The sequence below is a fragment of the Mytilus californianus genome, unplaced genomic scaffold (assembly GCF_021869535.1).
Source record: "Mytilus californianus isolate M0D057914Y unplaced genomic scaffold, xbMytCali1.0.p SCAF_3, whole genome shotgun sequence".
Taxonomy (NCBI): domain Eukaryota; kingdom Metazoa; phylum Mollusca; class Bivalvia; order Mytilida; family Mytilidae; genus Mytilus; species Mytilus californianus.
The window spans coordinates 92,775,578-92,792,636 of record NW_026262679.1 but is presented as its reverse complement, the minus strand read 5'-3'; the positions used below and the strand labels follow the sequence as shown (position 1 = coordinate 92,792,636).

Sequence of the window (17,059 nt, the reverse complement as noted above, 5' to 3'; positions counted from 1 at the left end):
ACGCTCACCTGTTTTTCTACCATTATGCACAATTATGCCCCCTATCCTCAAAATCCTGGATAGGCACTGTTAAGGGGTAGTCTGAATATAAATTCATGCATTTGAGGAGAAAAATGGGAGAAAATGCACATTTTGCAGACCCGATACCATATTTAAATATAATTTGACTGTTGCATCATCCTCTGAAAAACAATAACCAAAAATTCGTAAGGGTTCCGCGGAACCCAGTGTCTCGCCTACTTTTTCTGTTAATCGCAGGCTCAACAAAAACGAGGAAGTAAATCAATAAAAATATTCCTCTTGATACTATCTTTTGATTGTAGGAAGCTTCTGCCCAAGTTTGGTAAAAATCCAGGATAGTTTATGAATCTAATAAATGTTTAAAAACTTTAACTGTAGACTGAATGTAATGTTAACTGGAAAAAAACAAAATTTCCTTCTAGATACTAGCATTTGATCATAAACAAGCTTCTGTCCAAGTTTGGTACAAATCCAAAATAGTATAAGAAAGTTATTAAAATTTTAAAAACTTTAACCACAGAGTGAATATGTTGTTTCCTGGCAGAAAATCTAAGTCCATTTAAAAGTAAAATACGAAAAAAATGGATTTATTTTTTTACAAAATTTCCTTCTAGATACTAGCTTTTGATCATAAACAAGCTTCTGTCCAAGTTTGGTACAAATCCAAAATAGTATAAGAAAGTTATCAAAATTTTAAAAACTTTTAACCACAGAGTGAATGTGTTGTTTCCAAGCAGAAAATCTAAGTCCATTTAAAAGTAAAATAAGGAAAAAATGGATTTATTTTTTTACAAAATTTACTTCTAGATACTATCTTATGATCATAAACAAGCTTCTGTCCAAGTTTGGTACAAACCCAGGATAGTTTAAGAAAGTTATTAAAATTTTAAAAACTGTAACCACAGAGTGAATGTAATATTTCCCGGCAGAAAAACTAAGTCCATTTATAAGTAAAATACGGAAAAAATGGAATTTTATTTTTACAAAATTTACTTCTGGATACTATCTTATGATCATAAACAAGCTTCTGTCCAAGTTTGGTAGAAATCCAGGATAGTATAAGAAAGTTATTAAAATTTCAAAAACTTTAACCACAGAGTGAATATTTGTGGAAGCCGCCGACGACAACGACGCCGACGGAATGTAGGATCGCTATGCCTTGCTTTTTCGACTAAAGTCGAAGGCTCGACATAAATGGCATTATATTACCTTAGGGATCCCAACCCATATAGGGCTATATTAAACTAACCCTCACCCATACCATACCTGTAACCAACACTGACCCTTAACCTAACTCTAACCTAGAACAAACCCTAACCTTACCTTAACCATAAATGAACCCTAAACCAAGGCTTCCAAAACGGTCATATATTCCGGACATTTGTATAATGTTCGGTAAAAGTCCGGCTGGGCAAAGCATGAAACAGACATCTACTTTTTAGTTTTCAAGGCTTAAGAGACGGTCATTTTAACATAATTCGCGATCTTTTTGACCCAACCTTTTGCCTTTAACAGCCACACATTTCCGGTCATAAAAGTGACATGATCATTAAGTACTATCAATACAAACCCTACTTTAATACCTTCTCATTTTAATCAAGGCTAATTAGTTGTCCAACAGCTGAAATTTACCTGTTCAGGTGACAGGTAAACTATTTTTAACCGGACATTGATCGGTCTATTCAAAGTTATTTTCTTACATTTCAGCGGTTTGCATCTAATTAATTTAGTCAAAAAGATTTAAATTATCAGAAATACGTTTACAAATATGATTTGATGAAAAAATTAAAAAGGTGAAAATGAAAAATCGTCATAACCACGTTGTTTGAACCAGAGACATGAAATTTAATTATGCATCCTAATTCCTTAAAAAAATGCTTAAATTGTCATTGATACCTTTATCTCACGTTTATTTCGAATATTTTCTTGAAGAAATAACGTAGAAAGAGCTACTTACACTCATTCATGCTTTGTAAACGTACACGGAATTTACGTATCAGTCTCTGGTCCATGTTTTACCATTGTCAAGATAACACCCGGTTTAGATTTAATAAAATGCTTCGCTGGGCGCAGCTTGATACGACCGCAGAGGTCGAACCCTGAACAGTTGGGGCAAGTATGGACACAACATTCAAGCTTGATACAGCTCTGAATTTGGATTGTGATTAAATATTTGACACAGCATAGGTTTCTGACACAGAAAGAATGTGGTCTAAGAACTTCAATTTTTTTAATTTACCTATTATGGTCCAATGTCCAAAATCAAAATACATGGTTAGATTCAGCATATCAAAGAACCCCATATATTCAATTTTTGTTGAAATCAAACAAAGTTTAATTTTGGACCCCAACTTGGACAAACTTGAAAACTGGTCCCATAATCAAAAATCTAAACACATGTTTAGATTCAGCATATCAAAGTACCCGAAGAATTCAATTTTTGTTAAAATCAAACTAAGTTTAATTTTGGACCCTTTGGACCTTAATGTAGACAAATTTAAAAAACGGGACCCTAAATTAAAAATCTAAAAACACAGTTAGATTTGGCATATCAAAGAACCCCAATAATTCAATTTTTGATGAAATCAAACAAAGTTTAATTTTGGACCCTTTTGACCTCAATATGAACCAATTTGATAGCGGGCCCACAAATAAAAAATCTAAATACATGGTAAGATTCAGCATATCAAAGAACCCCATATATTCAATTTTTGTTGAAATCAAACGAAGTTTAATTTTGGACCCCAATTTGGACCAACTTGAAAACTGGGCCAAAAATCTAAAATCTAAATACATGTTTAGATTCAGCATATCAAAGAACCCCATATATTCAATTTTTGTTGAAATCAAACAAAGTTTAATTTTGGACCCTTTGGACCTCAATGTGGACCAATTTAAAAACGGGGCCCAAAATCCAAAAACTTAATACACGGTTAGATTCAGCATATTAAAGAACCCCAAGAATTCAAGAATAAAACCCCATTGAAATTGATCAAGAAATAAGCAATTTATACGAAGTATCTTCTTTTGCACAATACTGTGCAATTGAATATTTCTTGCTATTGCGCAATACTGTACAATTGACAATTTCTTGCTATTGCGCAATATTGTGCTATTGGATATTTCTTGCTATTGCGCAATACTGTTAAATTGAAGATTTCTTGCTATTGCGCAATACTGTGCAATTGAAGATTTCTTGCTATTGTGCAATACTGTGCAATTGAAAATTTCTTGCTATTGCACAATACTTATTATATAATAATTTACACATCCTGTTTGGTGTGTATCTCCTACCATATCATTATTATTTGCTTTTAAATATAAATCAGAAATAACCAACTTTAAATGGAAAATTTTAAAAGAAAAAAAAAAGGAAAAAAAGAAAAAAAAAAAAAAAAAAAATCCCCCCCCCCAATTTTTTGAACCCCCTTATGATTCATCACCCCCAAACTCAATCCCAGCCTTCCCTTTGTGGTATGGTACCTTGCAGTACAATTTCAGAGAGATCCATACACTTGAACACAAGTTATTGTCTGGAAACTAGAAAAATGCTTATTTTTGGCCCCTTTTTGGCCCCCAATTCCTAAACGTTTCGGGCAATTACCCCCAAACTCAATTCCAGCTTTCCCTTTGTGATATGGAACCTTGTAGTACAATTTCAGAAATATCCAAACACTTACACACAAGTTATTGTCATGAAACTAGAAAAATGCTTGTTTTTTGCCCCTTTTTTGGCCCCTAATTCCTAAAATTTTGAAGCAATTACCCCCAAAATCAATTACAGCCTTCCCTTTGTGATATGGAACCTTGTGGTACATGTCAGAGAGATCCATACACTTACACACAAGTTATTGTCTGAAAGTTACAAAAATGCTTATTTTTGGCCCCTTTTTGGCCCCTAATTCCTTAACTGTTGGTACCATAACCCCCAAAATCAATCCCAACCTTCCTTTTGTGGTATTGAACCTTATGGTGAAATTTCATGGAGATCCATTCACTTAAACTAAAGTTAGAGTGCGAAAACCAATGTGTCTTCGGACGACGCCGGACGACGCCGGACGACGACGACGACGACGACGACGACGACGCCAACGTCATACCAATATACGACCAAAAAATTTTTAATTTTTGCGGTCGTATAAAAACGAAAGTAAAGTTTTTGACAACGTTATTTTGCACAAATAAAGAGTCTAAGCAGATATAAGTACGCTGATGTTGCACACTTCAAATGATGCACTGCCAATTTAACAGTTTATGTCAGAACTTCGAATTTGAATCAAAGAAAGTTTAATATCGGTTTTTTTTTAATGTCAATCATTCGGATGGCCAACTCGGCAACTGATTACCATAATTGCCTTTTATTTATTTAGTCTTAAGGGATTAAAATCAGGATAATATATAAAATGTCCGGCTGGCTAAAAATAATTTTGGAAGCCCTGCCCTAAACCTTAAATTAAGGGACCCCTAATGTAAAAGAAGTCTTCAAAATTATCTAAAATACCCCCACAATGTTTTAATTATGTTTCCATTCCCTTGAATATCTGGTTTATGTTTTTACAAGATTCCTATAAACATGGAAATACATCCTTAAATATCCAATGCAATACATACAGCTTTTCTTTTTCTGTGGAATATATCCCAGATCTTCAGTGTTGCATCCCAGCTTCCCGTAACGATCAGCTGACCTTCTGGGTGGAAGTCAACACAGTTCACTTGGCTGAAATTGACACAGGAATCAATATAAATTGTACATGGTAACAGCTTTACATTTGATTTCTGTAGAAATTTAACTTTGAAATTTTATACTGTTAAACTTATTTTTGTGGATACTGTAAATTCAGAAATTATTGCGTGCATTTATTATTGCGATTTTGTCATTTTAGACTAAAATACGATTTTAATTTTTGCGATATTGAGAAAAATCCTGTTTAATTCACAAAAAAAATTTCAAAATGCGAGTTTAAATTATTGCGATTATAACCCTATCGCATTTTTCGCAATAATAAAGACATCGTAATAATTTCTGAATTTACAGTACTTTTTTCTTGTTTTACCCTTTCTATCTTAATTTGCACAAATATCACAATGTTTTTGTACATCTCTATATACCCATAAACAATCATAAATCCATATCAAATATTTGTGAAGGGTACAAGATTTTAATTTTTCTTACCTTCCAACCAATAATTCACAAGATTTGTCCCCTTTAACAGCATTCCATACTTTCACAGTACAATCCCATGAAGCTGATGCAATGAATTTTCCAGCCTTGTCTGAGGCAACTGACTGTACTCTTCTATTGTGCTGACTCAAAACATGTATCCTACAAAAAAAACACACTTTCTTAAAGTCTAAATTTAACAATATTTTTCCTTTTTAATCACCATAATTTTACATAAATCTGAAAGATATCGCAAAAATGTTTTCACCTTTGCAAGGGTAAAGACATCTGTGTCATCTGCTTTTAGAAAATAATCAATCATTTTTAAAAATGAAATATGTTAATGTATCAAGGTCATAATTGATCCTAAGATCATTTAAATTACCTGGTTGGATATACTATGCAAAGCAAACATTACGACTTGAACAACTATCTAAACATTTTGGATCTATTCATCTAGTAAATGGAGGATGATATACATAGTAAAATGGACAAATTCAGAAATGATGTTGCATTATGGGAATCTCATTACTTTAGTCCTGATAGGGTCAGGGATAATTTTTGAGACTGTGAAATGTAATTAATTAACATGTAATTGATTTTCTTAATTAGTAAATTTAAGATTGTGGTCTAATGGACAAGGTTCTCTTTAAGGTAGCACTACAGTCAGAATTTTCTGACTCCAACCAACAGTCTTTAAAGATTAATTTCTCCAAAACTACTCAATGGATTTTTAAAATCTTTAATTCATTTTAAAGCTGAAATATAACTCTTTCTTAATCTATAGATAAATTTATTTTTGGTATGATTAATCTCAAAATATAGCTCCTTAATTGCCAATAAAGTGGTCTTCCAACTTGGATGAAAATGGCACATTCAGGTCAAATGGTAGTAAAAATTTGTTTTCATCCCTTTAATCAACCATTCACAATCTACAAAACCGTGTATCAGATTTTTGATATATGCCTCCAGTAATAAGATATATTATTTTTACTGCTGGATGCCAAACCTCATTTCACCTTTCATCTTTGGAGACCTATAAATTCATTTAGAAACAAATTATCCAAAAACTGGGACACGGTATTGTAGAAAATACTCCCTTCAATCACATATATCAAAGTCAAGACAAAGGGGGTACCCATAACGTTTCTATTTTCATTTTTTCCTTACAATTCTCATGAAAAATTATTCTGAGAAATGACCTTAAAACTGAATTTCCTCTTAAGAACCCCTATAAATGCCACATAAATACAAAAATTCCACTGGGAACACCCCAGGAGGGTTTTGACACCATTACTTTATCAATAGAACCACTAAACATTGTGTCTTTGATGCTCTAATGCTGTAAAATTTGCATTTTGTGTGCACTGTGTAACACTAACTTGGCATTTGGCGGGAGTTTGACGTCACAGATTTGACCAACATCTGTGATGTAGTAATTAAATAAAGACAAAGCTCCGCCTCTGAAAAGACAGTCTAAGATAAGAGAATAACAGGATTGGCCAGCTGCATCATAATTAATATTTAACATCATTATTCTCACTATAAAGAATACTTTTCATTTGAATTTTAAAAAGAAATATAATATGACCATGATGACTGAAATTAGCTAAAATATTAAAATTAAAATACATGTCCATAAAAAGATCAAGACCATCCCCTTCTTGAAAATAGACTGTCCAACATGATTTATGAGTTTCATGGAATGAAAAAATTTCACATAAACTTAAAATTAGTTAAAATGCCTAAAATTATTTTTAAATGTAGAAGACCAAAGACGAGAAATTTATACAGGCAGTCAGAGGCTTTCAAAGATACTTTCACACTCTTTTCCATAGTTTTTTTTTCATTTTGGTAGATTTTTTCCCTTTAAATTTTTTCCTATTCATATCTTTTTCTTTTTCTCTGTTCTAAACTTCCATGTTTTATAAATTAGTTTTGTTGCAATGCAATGAGATATTTATCTTGTGGTCAGGGATTAACAGCTGGACACTGGTATCAACAGATGATTGACATATTAGCCCCTCCCAAATGCCTATATATTTAGATCAATTACATGTGCTTTTATTTACATAAGTTCATTATCAATTTACTCCCTGTTGTGATATGATAATGACTTTGGGATTTTTACAAACTGTGCAGAATAATACTTACTTCAAAATTATGTGATAAAAAAAATATCTTCAAAAAATCATTGTTAGACTGTAGTGCTACCTTAAGCCAAATATGGCCTTGAATTTCAAGTTTATCATAAAATTTCAAAATGGCCAATATTTGGTTATTAAATGGATCTATTTCAAAAGCCTTACTACTAGGTTAAACAAGTCTCTTCATAAGGCTGCATTCCAGGTTTCAAAGTCAGTACATTTTGGATATATTGTCCAAAAACGATGATTGTGTGAATATTTCAACCCTAAAAGATTGAAGAAACCCTTCGCCCCAACCTAGGATCCAAAATGTCAAGTAGCCAAAAGTTGCCAATGATGATATTGAATACCGACACAAAAGGATCAGGGGTGGCAGCCAAAGTTATTTATGTTAAAAACTGTTAAGAAAAATTTGACCGAAACTGACGTTACAACATAAATAATGCATACTTGAGGGGCCATTTCTTCGTCGTTTTAAATGAGAAGTGCCAAAAAGAAGTTTTTTGTATTAATAGTTATATCACAACTATTTCTATGTGAAATTTGTAGTATTTTGGCCTGATTAAAAACACATCAAAATCTTAGGGCCAAATTTAAGCCTTCATGAACTTACTCCTTTGAAGTCCAAAAGATATTGGAAACTTAATTGTTCTTGAATAAGTCTACAAATTATCAAAACTATCTATAAAAATCAAAAGGATATTTGAAAGTACCTGTGACCTTGATCTATATGCCAAACACTGACAGCATTGTCTAATCCAGCACTACATAACATGGACTGTCCAACAAAACACACACTGGTGATAGCATTAGCATGACCTCTAAATGTATGGAGCTCCTAAAAACAATAAAGTAAGTAGTATGTCTTCTAAAGGTTGAAATTAATAGATACATGTTCTATTAAACGTATGCATTGCCTAGAAAAATAAGCATATAAATGTATGGAGAGATTGGAAAACAACAAAAAAATCCCCCAAAACAAATAAATCAAATTAAAATAATATGATGTCCTAAACAGATGACAAATGTTTTAAACAGTATGAATTGCGGCACATTATGGGGAAAGCAATTTAGATTTTGCATTATGGCTAACCTGATCATATACAAAGTAACTGCGGCTTTATTTTGCAAACAGAATATTATCTTGAAAGTCGTAAATTTAAGAGTATTGCATTTTAAATAGAACAAGCATTCTGAGAGTATTGCATGGCAATACATAGTCCCCTTCCGGTTAAAAATCCATTGTACTTGGACAAAATTTTAACTTGATCTATAACTTGTCATGGTGTAAACTTTATAACAAATATCAAATCAATATCTTCAACATGTTCAAGCATAACAAAAAAAAGTGTGGAAAACAGATTATTTGAGTGAATTTTCTAAGTTCAAGGACCATAACTCTGCCAAACAAAATCATCCGAACTGAACCAAATTTGAACTTGATCTGTAACTTGTCATGGTAAAACTATATACCAAATATCAAATCAATATCTTCAAGCATGTTGAAAAAAAATGCGGAAAACTGTTTACTTTCTTGAATTTTTTTAAGTCCAAGGACCATAACTCTGCTCGAAATCATCAGACCGCAACAATATTTGAACTTGATCTGTAACTAGTCATGATAAAACTATATACCAAAAATCAAATTAATACCTTTAAGCATGACAAAAAAAGTGCAGAAAACTGATAACTTGCGTGAATTTTTTAAGTCCAAGGACCATAACTCAGCATAAAATCATCAGACCAGAACAAAATTCGACCTTGATCTGTAACTAGTCATGATAAAACTATATACCAAATATCAAATCAATATCTTTAAGCATGACAAAAAAAAGTGTGGAAAACTTTTACTTGCGTGAATTTCCTAAGTCCAAGGACCATAACTCTGCACAAAATCATCAGACCGGAACAAAATTTGAACTTGATCTGTAACTAGTCATGATAAAACTATATACCAAATATCAAATCAATATCTTCAAGCATGAAGAAAAAAAGTGTGGAAAACTGATTTGCCGGACTGACTGATGGACAGACAGACAGACACTCGGACAGAGTGCAAACCATAAGTCCTTTTCAACTTCGTGGGTAGGGGACTAATAAAATACATTCTTTCTTGAGCTTATACTTACCAAAACTTATCAGTGGATACATTTTGGACCCTTAACTTATCCGTCACTTTGACCTGTCGTAAGATTTTTCCAGGATTCTGGCCAAAAAAAAATCAACCCTTCCACCTATCCACCTCATAGATTTACAGTCCAGAAAATTTGGTAGTTTTCTAGACACAGGACTAGTTTGAGCTTGGCATATTGTAGAGAGACTTACATATTGTTGAAGACCATATGTTATCAATAAAGATGTCTTCTGGTTTTTTATTGGGTGTTTTTTGTTATTTCCTCACTGATGTATACCTCACAGCACCTTTTATTCATTTTAACAGAACCTTATTTACCTTTCCTGTATTGAAATCATACAGTCTGACCATACAGTCCATTCCACCACAGGCAAAGTATCTGCTATCTTTGGATACAGCTACACAAGTCACTGGCTATTAAAAAAAATAATATACAAATAAAAAATAAAATGCTCCGCAGGGCGCAGCTTGATACGACCGCAGGGGTCGAACCCTGAACAGTTGGGGCAAGTATGGACACAACATTCAAGCTTGATACAGCTCTGAATTTGGATTGTGATTAAATATTTGACACAGCATAGGTTTCTGACACAGAATGAATGTGGTCTAAGAACTTAAAAATTTTAAATTGGACATTCACCTATTATGGTCCAATATCCAAAATCTAAATACATGGTTAGATTCAGCATATCAAAGAACCCCAAGAATTCAATTTTTGATGAAATCAAACAAAGTTTAATTTTGGACCCTTTTGACCTCAATGTGGACAAAAATGATAACGGGGCCCAAAAATCAAAAATCTAAATACATGGTTAGATTCAGCATATCAAATAACCCCATATATTCAATTTTTGTTGAAATCAAACAAAGTTTAATTTTGGACCCCGATTTGGACCAACTTGAAAACTGGGCCCATAATCAAAAATCTAAATACATGTTTAGATTCAGCATATCAAAGAACCCTAAGAATTCAATTTTTGATGAAATCAAACTTAGTTTAATTTTGGACCCTTTGGACCTCAATGTGGACCAATTTAAAAATGGGGCCCAAAATCCAAAAACTTAATACACGGTTAGATTCAGCATATTAAAGAACCCCAAGAATTCAAGAATAAAACCCCATTGAAATTGGTCAAGAAATAAGCAATTTATACGAAGTATCTTCTTTTGCGCAATACTGCACAATTGACAATTTCTTGCTATTGCGCAATATTGTGCTATTGGATATTTCTTGCTATTGCGCAATACTGTGCAATTAAAGATTTCTTGCTATTGCGCAATACTGTGCAATTGAAGATTTCTTGCTATTGTGCAATACTGTGCAATTGAAAATTTCTTGCTATTGCACAATACTTATTATATAATAATTTACACATCCTGTTTGGTGTGTATCTCCTACCATATCATTGTTATTTGCTTTTAAATATAAATCAGAAATAACCAACTTAAAATGGAAAATTTTAAAAGAAAAAAAAAAGGAAAAAAAAAAAATCCCCCCCCCCCCAATTTTTTGAACCCCCTTATGATTCATCACCCCCAAACTCAATCCCAGCCTTCCCTTTGTGGTATGGTACCTTGCAGTACAATTTCAGAGAGATCCATACACTTGAACACAAGTTATTGTCTGGAAACTAGAAAAATGCTTATTTTTGGCCCCTTTTTGGCCCCTTATTCCTAAACGTTTCGGGCAATTACCCCCAAACTCAAACCCAGCTTTCCCTTTGTGATATGGAACCTTGTAGTACAATTTCAGAAAGATGGATACACTTTCACACAAGTTATTGTCATGAAACTAGAAAAATGCTTGTTTTTTGCCCCTTTTTTGGCCCCTAATTCCTAATATTTTGAGGCAATTACCCCCAAAATCAATCCCAGCATTCCCTTTGTGATATGGAACCTTGTGGTACAATGTCAGAGAGATCCATACACTAACACACAAGTTTTGTCTGGAAGTTACAAAAATGCTTATTTTTGGCCCCTTTTTGGCCCCTAATTCCTTAACTGTTAGTACCATAACCCCCAAAATCAATCCCAACCTTCTTTTTGTGGTATTGAACCTTATGGTAAAATTTCATAGAGATCCATTCACTTAAACTAAAGTTAGAGTGCGAAAACCAATGTGTCTTCGGATGACGCAGGACGAAGACAACAACGACGACGATGACGCCAACGTCATACCAATATACGACCGCAAAAATTTTTGCGGTCATATAAAAACTCTGAGGAGAGATCACAAATTCATATAATTGATAATCACCTGTACAGGACTTCAATTTCCTTTGACAATTAACTAAACAATTTAAATGTCACTGATAGACCCTAATGACTGAGTACACAAATTATCAAATGATTACTCAAAACATGCTTGACGCAAAATTTCAGGAAGCTCTGATTTGCAGCTCTTGCGAAAAATGTGATAATAAATACACGTGTTAGACCTTGCATTTAATTCTACTTAAAAGTAACTTTTGAGTTTTATCTAATGTTTAATAATCTTATATTAACTTCCTAGACAAAAAATATATGGACAGACACATAGACCGAAAATATAATGCCCCTAGGTGGGGCATAAAAAGGTCAATAGCCCAGTTTAACATTACCTGAGGCAGATTACTGATGGTCATATAACATGGATCAGTTGTGTTTGGTTTGTTATTCCATGACATGTATCCTTGACTCTTAGTCACCTCTCCACTATCAATAGCATCCTTGTGAACTCTAGATGCGTCAGGCTCATTGATAGCTTGCTGCCAAGTCAATGCAGGATATCTGAAATAAAGTAACAAGCATTAAATTATATAAAAATATCTTATTCAAAATTAAGACCTACTACAAATAATGAATTAAATTCACTAAAATCTTTACATGAGTGTGGATATTAAAATCAAGTACTCAATCCACATCGCATCTGATGGCATTAGTAAGGTTTCGTTTCAAATCGGTCATTCGTTCTTGAGAAACAGATTTTTTAAAGGTTTAAACTGGTGAATGCTGTTTGGATGGACAACAGTGGGAGTGTTGAAAATGGGCTTCCAAATGCAACCCCCTCACCAACCAATATAATTTCTTTGAGTAATTTTGCATGCATCAAATGGGTAATGTCCATAAATCCTTCAATAACCAAATGACCAAGGACCATGTCCACAAATAAACTTAGTTTTTTCTCGTTTGAATTGTTTTACATTTCGGGGCTTTTTATAGCTGACTATGCGGTATGGATTTTGCTCATTGTTGAAGGCCGTACAGTGACCTATATTTGTTAATTTTTTTGTCATTTGGTCTCTTGTGGAGAGTTGACTCATTGGGAATCATACCACATCTTCTTATTCTTATATTCCCTTTCTATCATTTCACATTCATTCTAATAGACTAGCCCTGAGATAATTAATCTACATACCCATTCAATACATGTATCTGTCTGGATACAAACATTTTGTATTGTTTGACTTCCTCCGTGTTCATCATTTTGTTCTGTTCTCTCTCGGATGCTTTGTTTGTCAGTGCTGAAAACAATCAAAACATTTTACTTTATAATGGAAGATAGATTTGGATATCAGAATATAAAACATGTGGGATATATTCACCCCAAATAACAGAAAGAAGCCTATATTTGTAAATAATAGCAAATTTGCTTTGTGATAATGTAAAAACTTTCAGTTGGGGAAACTTTAATATTTCTATCAATTAAAAGTTCATACAGGACAGTAAGATAACATTTCAAAGGAGAGGGTAAGATTAAACTACCAGGCTTTAATTGACCTCTTACTATTATTCTTTTTATTACATTTACTTTCAATGTAGATAAAGCAGAAAATGCAAGGAACTATATATTTTTTAAAACACGTTCAGGACTGAAAATAGTTTTTCACATTTTAAAAGTCTTGTTCAGTCCTGGAACGGTTTGAAATGTCACTGTTCTGCTTGCAGATAATTCTGGAGATGTTTATTATTTATGTTGCTTTTGATTGCTCTGGTCTAGCATGTTTTATTTCATTTTAAATTTGTTGCTAAATTTTTTATTGCATGCTATGTAAGTGAGATTTAACTTCGTATAACAGATTGTTTTATATGTCAAATTAGACTGTTTTTATGTTATGTATATGTTTTTATATTCCGTCAAAAGCTCCTTAGAGCTTGTGTTATGTCTTTTAACTTATGCCGAATCAAAATAAAGTGTTCTTATCTTATCTTTACGTTCCTGCTGCTTTTTGATGTAACAACAACCATTATAGTATAATGTCAGAGGAGTGATTTAATTGGAAAAGTTTTCACATATGAAATTATCTGTTTTTACTTGACTGGGAAATCATAGTAATTCATTGCAACCAATGTAATCCTGTTCTGTCAAATCAATTTTGGTTTCAAAATTTTATCTTATTATATTTCTCTTCTTCATAAAAATTGTTATGCATGTGAAGGGATACAGACAGGTAATGTATATTTTTTTACCTTTATCTTGATAGTCATCCATTAAATGTGTGGCCAATCCTAGCTGACATTTGGCGTGTATGAAATTCAGATTACAAAGTAAACGTTGTAGCTCTTTAAATTCACCACAATAAACCTATAATATAAAAAGAAGCATCATATTAAAAGTTCAGCAAATTATTGTTACACAAAACATTTTATATATCATAGTATTAAAACAGTGTAATTTTAATTTCATCTCTCTTGACTTACTGCAGACTGAAATGAGAGTATGACCTCATATTTTGAAACAGGTCTTCTTTTTGTTTAAGTGTAAAGAAAATTTAATGTAAACTTAATTTTGGAAGTGAGCAGCAAATCTTAATTTTGAATAACCGTTTTAGATTAAACAAGAATGCTGTTGTTGTTGTTCTAAGCATACCCAACAATCGTAATTCAAAGTAATTGTTGTTGTTTTAAGCATACCCAACATTCGTAATTCAAAGTATTGTCAAACAGGAAGTAGGTAACTAACAATTCCGAATAATGTTCACATGTTACAACTCATCACTGTTAAGCTGCTGACCAAACATGAAAAAAATCTATTCAGTAGTACTAAGAAATGTATGAAGATTTTATTTTAGTATATTCAATACATTGAACAATTAAAGGATAGGAAAACAAGAAGTAATAGTATGTGTCCAACTTATGTGAAAAATGCTAACACATTACAACTCATCACAGTCAAGCTGCTGACTAAATATGAAGTCATTCGGTCCAGGATGACCTGAGAAAAAAATGACGGAAATAATTGTTGGATGAACAAATAGACAAGATAAATGCAATATAGCCCATACTTTTGCTGCATGTATAAAATTTAGTTTCTCTGAAACTTGACCACTATAAAATACACACTCACCAAATGGAATGGCAGTTCTGTAAAGGCTCTAGGATCATTTCCACTGAAACTATTGGTTTTGCCTGGATCAGCCAGTTGGAAAAAGTAGCCTATCAAAATACAAAAAATAAAAGTTAAGATCAATGCATCACTTTTCAACTTCAAGAACAAGTGTTACTTGTGATATAAAAGTAGATAAAAATGGAAAAATTATTTTCACCTCGTAGGAGTTTTTTGCCAAAGAAGATGTTTCATATTGGTTTTTCTATAAATTTTTCTGTTACTCTTGCTGTTCAGTGATCTAGAAATTGTAACAATCCACACTGAAACAAATCTAATTATTCTGGTATTTGAGAGGAAAGTGCTGTCCTTTACTGATTTTTATTGCACCTTAACTTATGTAAATTTTGTCATTTAACTAATTCATATTAAAAGTTGTAGTGTTGTACAACAGAGCTGTCTACTCTTACAACTTCAAAGGTCAACAATTCAAAAATTTGAGGAGTAAAAATTTTAAGATTTCTAGGACAAAACCTTTATGGGAGATTATATTTCCATGTTTTCTATAAATTCTTAGTTCCTTATTGTAATCCTCCTTTAAGATTAAATGTACAAGGGGGAATATTAGCAAAAATACACCCCTGAAGAAAATTTCGAAGTTTACAATAAATTCATGAATTGATGACAAATTAATCTGTTTCACTGTTGAATAATGACTGGGTAACCTAGAAGGCTAGCATATGGTAATAAAAATAACATATTTTGTATGTACTTACCTGCCAGCAGAGAATGGTATTTAGTTTCCAAGTCTGAAGAACCCTTCATGTACCTCTGTCTCACTGCAGCCTCTATGTCTTTATGAGCCAGTGTTAGTCTACTGTTCCTGTTATTATAAAAACATAAGAATATAGCAATGAGGCTGTCACACATTTAAGTTAAAGGACAGACAGTACCACAAAAAAGGACAAAATAGACAAAACAGCTTTCAAAACACTACAGAAAACGGATGAAAACATAATACAAATTATGCACACAAAGAAACATGGTGGTGAAATAAGGCACTCCAAAAGGGTAAGCTTTTCATCCTCAACAGATGGCTATAGAAGGGTTGCTCATCACAAGAAAAAATATGGTGATTAGTTACATTTTGTGATGCTATAAACAAGGAAAGAAGGACAAGATTTCGACTAAAACATTTTGAGAATATTTACAATTATCACTCCTTCAAAAGATAAAATACTCATTTCAAGAGTTACTGACATCTCAAGACTTTTGATTTTACTTAGAATTAATGGGTGAAAAAAGGATAGCAAATCATTGTCTTGAACGTTACACCTTTATGAAAATATAGAAGACTTACCAACTGTCAGTTGGGTTCAGGAATGTCTCTAGGGACCTCCTCAAGTGACCGAACACAGCAGCAGGCAACATCTGTTCAGGTGTCAATTTAATGTTTCTTATATCGTCCATTTTGAATTTATCATTTGTCAATATGTCGTGTATACTTAGTAAATTATGTAATTCTTCTACTTGTATGCCTGAAAATCATAAAATAGTGAATATATAGTATACTTATATCAACCCAAAAATATAAAATCTATTATACAAACTTTAGTAACAGGAAAAATGGCCAGCTATTCAAGTTTTCCCTTGTGCTTTTTACGAGGTAAAGTCAAATTTTTATTTCACTATGTTTCTCAACAATTTAATACAGTCACTGGACCATGTCCTAGGGGGAAGGGCCTCAAAATAGTTGTCAAACTGATATGTACTGATAGTAATGCAACTTTATATTAGATATCAATGATCTATCACAAGTAGTTCCTATCAAACTAACTTAAGCAGAAAACTTAACAATTGTTGATGCCATCGCCGGAAAAGCAATCCCTATGTCTCGCTTTCCGTGACTTTCGTCGTAGGCGAGACAAAAATAAGGACATGTGGTATGATTGCCAATGAGACAACTATCTCTCAAGCTTGTGCAATATGATATACTGCTCCAAACAATATCATCAATATTAATGCAATAATCCTTATAGTGCAAGTTTGTGGTTGCAACAAAAATTATAATAAGGATTTTGTTTACAATATGCATGCAATAACTTTTGAATCAATCATAATACTCTTAAAATGACAAGAAAACCATATTTGTGTGGCCATTTTTAAGTGATATATTTGCGTACAAGTATCAAGCCATACAGTGACCTATAGTTGTTAACTTCTGTATCGTTTGGTCTCTGGTGGAGAGTTGTCTCATTAGCAAACATACCTCATCTTCTTATTTTTATATA

The 17,059-nt window shown here is 32.6% G+C and overlaps 1 protein-coding gene across 1 annotated transcript in view; it reads right to left on the bottom strand.

The window, feature by feature from the left end:
• Positions 1–17,059, bottom strand: part of LOC127735440 (telomerase protein component 1-like) — a 78,838-nt gene that overhangs the window by 22,765 nt on the left and 39,014 nt on the right. Inside the window, exons 29-38 of the mRNA XM_052245600.1 lie at positions 16,129–16,306; positions 15,545–15,651; positions 14,790–14,878; positions 13,913–14,027; positions 12,861–12,966; positions 12,064–12,232; positions 9,782–9,877; positions 8,043–8,167; positions 5,195–5,344; positions 4,633–4,738 (exon numbers count right to left, since the gene is read on the bottom strand). Of these exons, the coding sequence (XP_052101560.1) occupies positions 4,633–4,738; positions 5,195–5,344; positions 8,043–8,167; positions 9,782–9,877; positions 12,064–12,232; positions 12,861–12,966; positions 13,913–14,027; positions 14,790–14,878; positions 15,545–15,651; positions 16,129–16,306 (1,241 nt within the window). The remainder of the gene's footprint in view (positions 1–4,632; positions 4,739–5,194; positions 5,345–8,042; positions 8,168–9,781; positions 9,878–12,063; positions 12,233–12,860; positions 12,967–13,912; positions 14,028–14,789; positions 14,879–15,544; positions 15,652–16,128; positions 16,307–17,059) is intronic.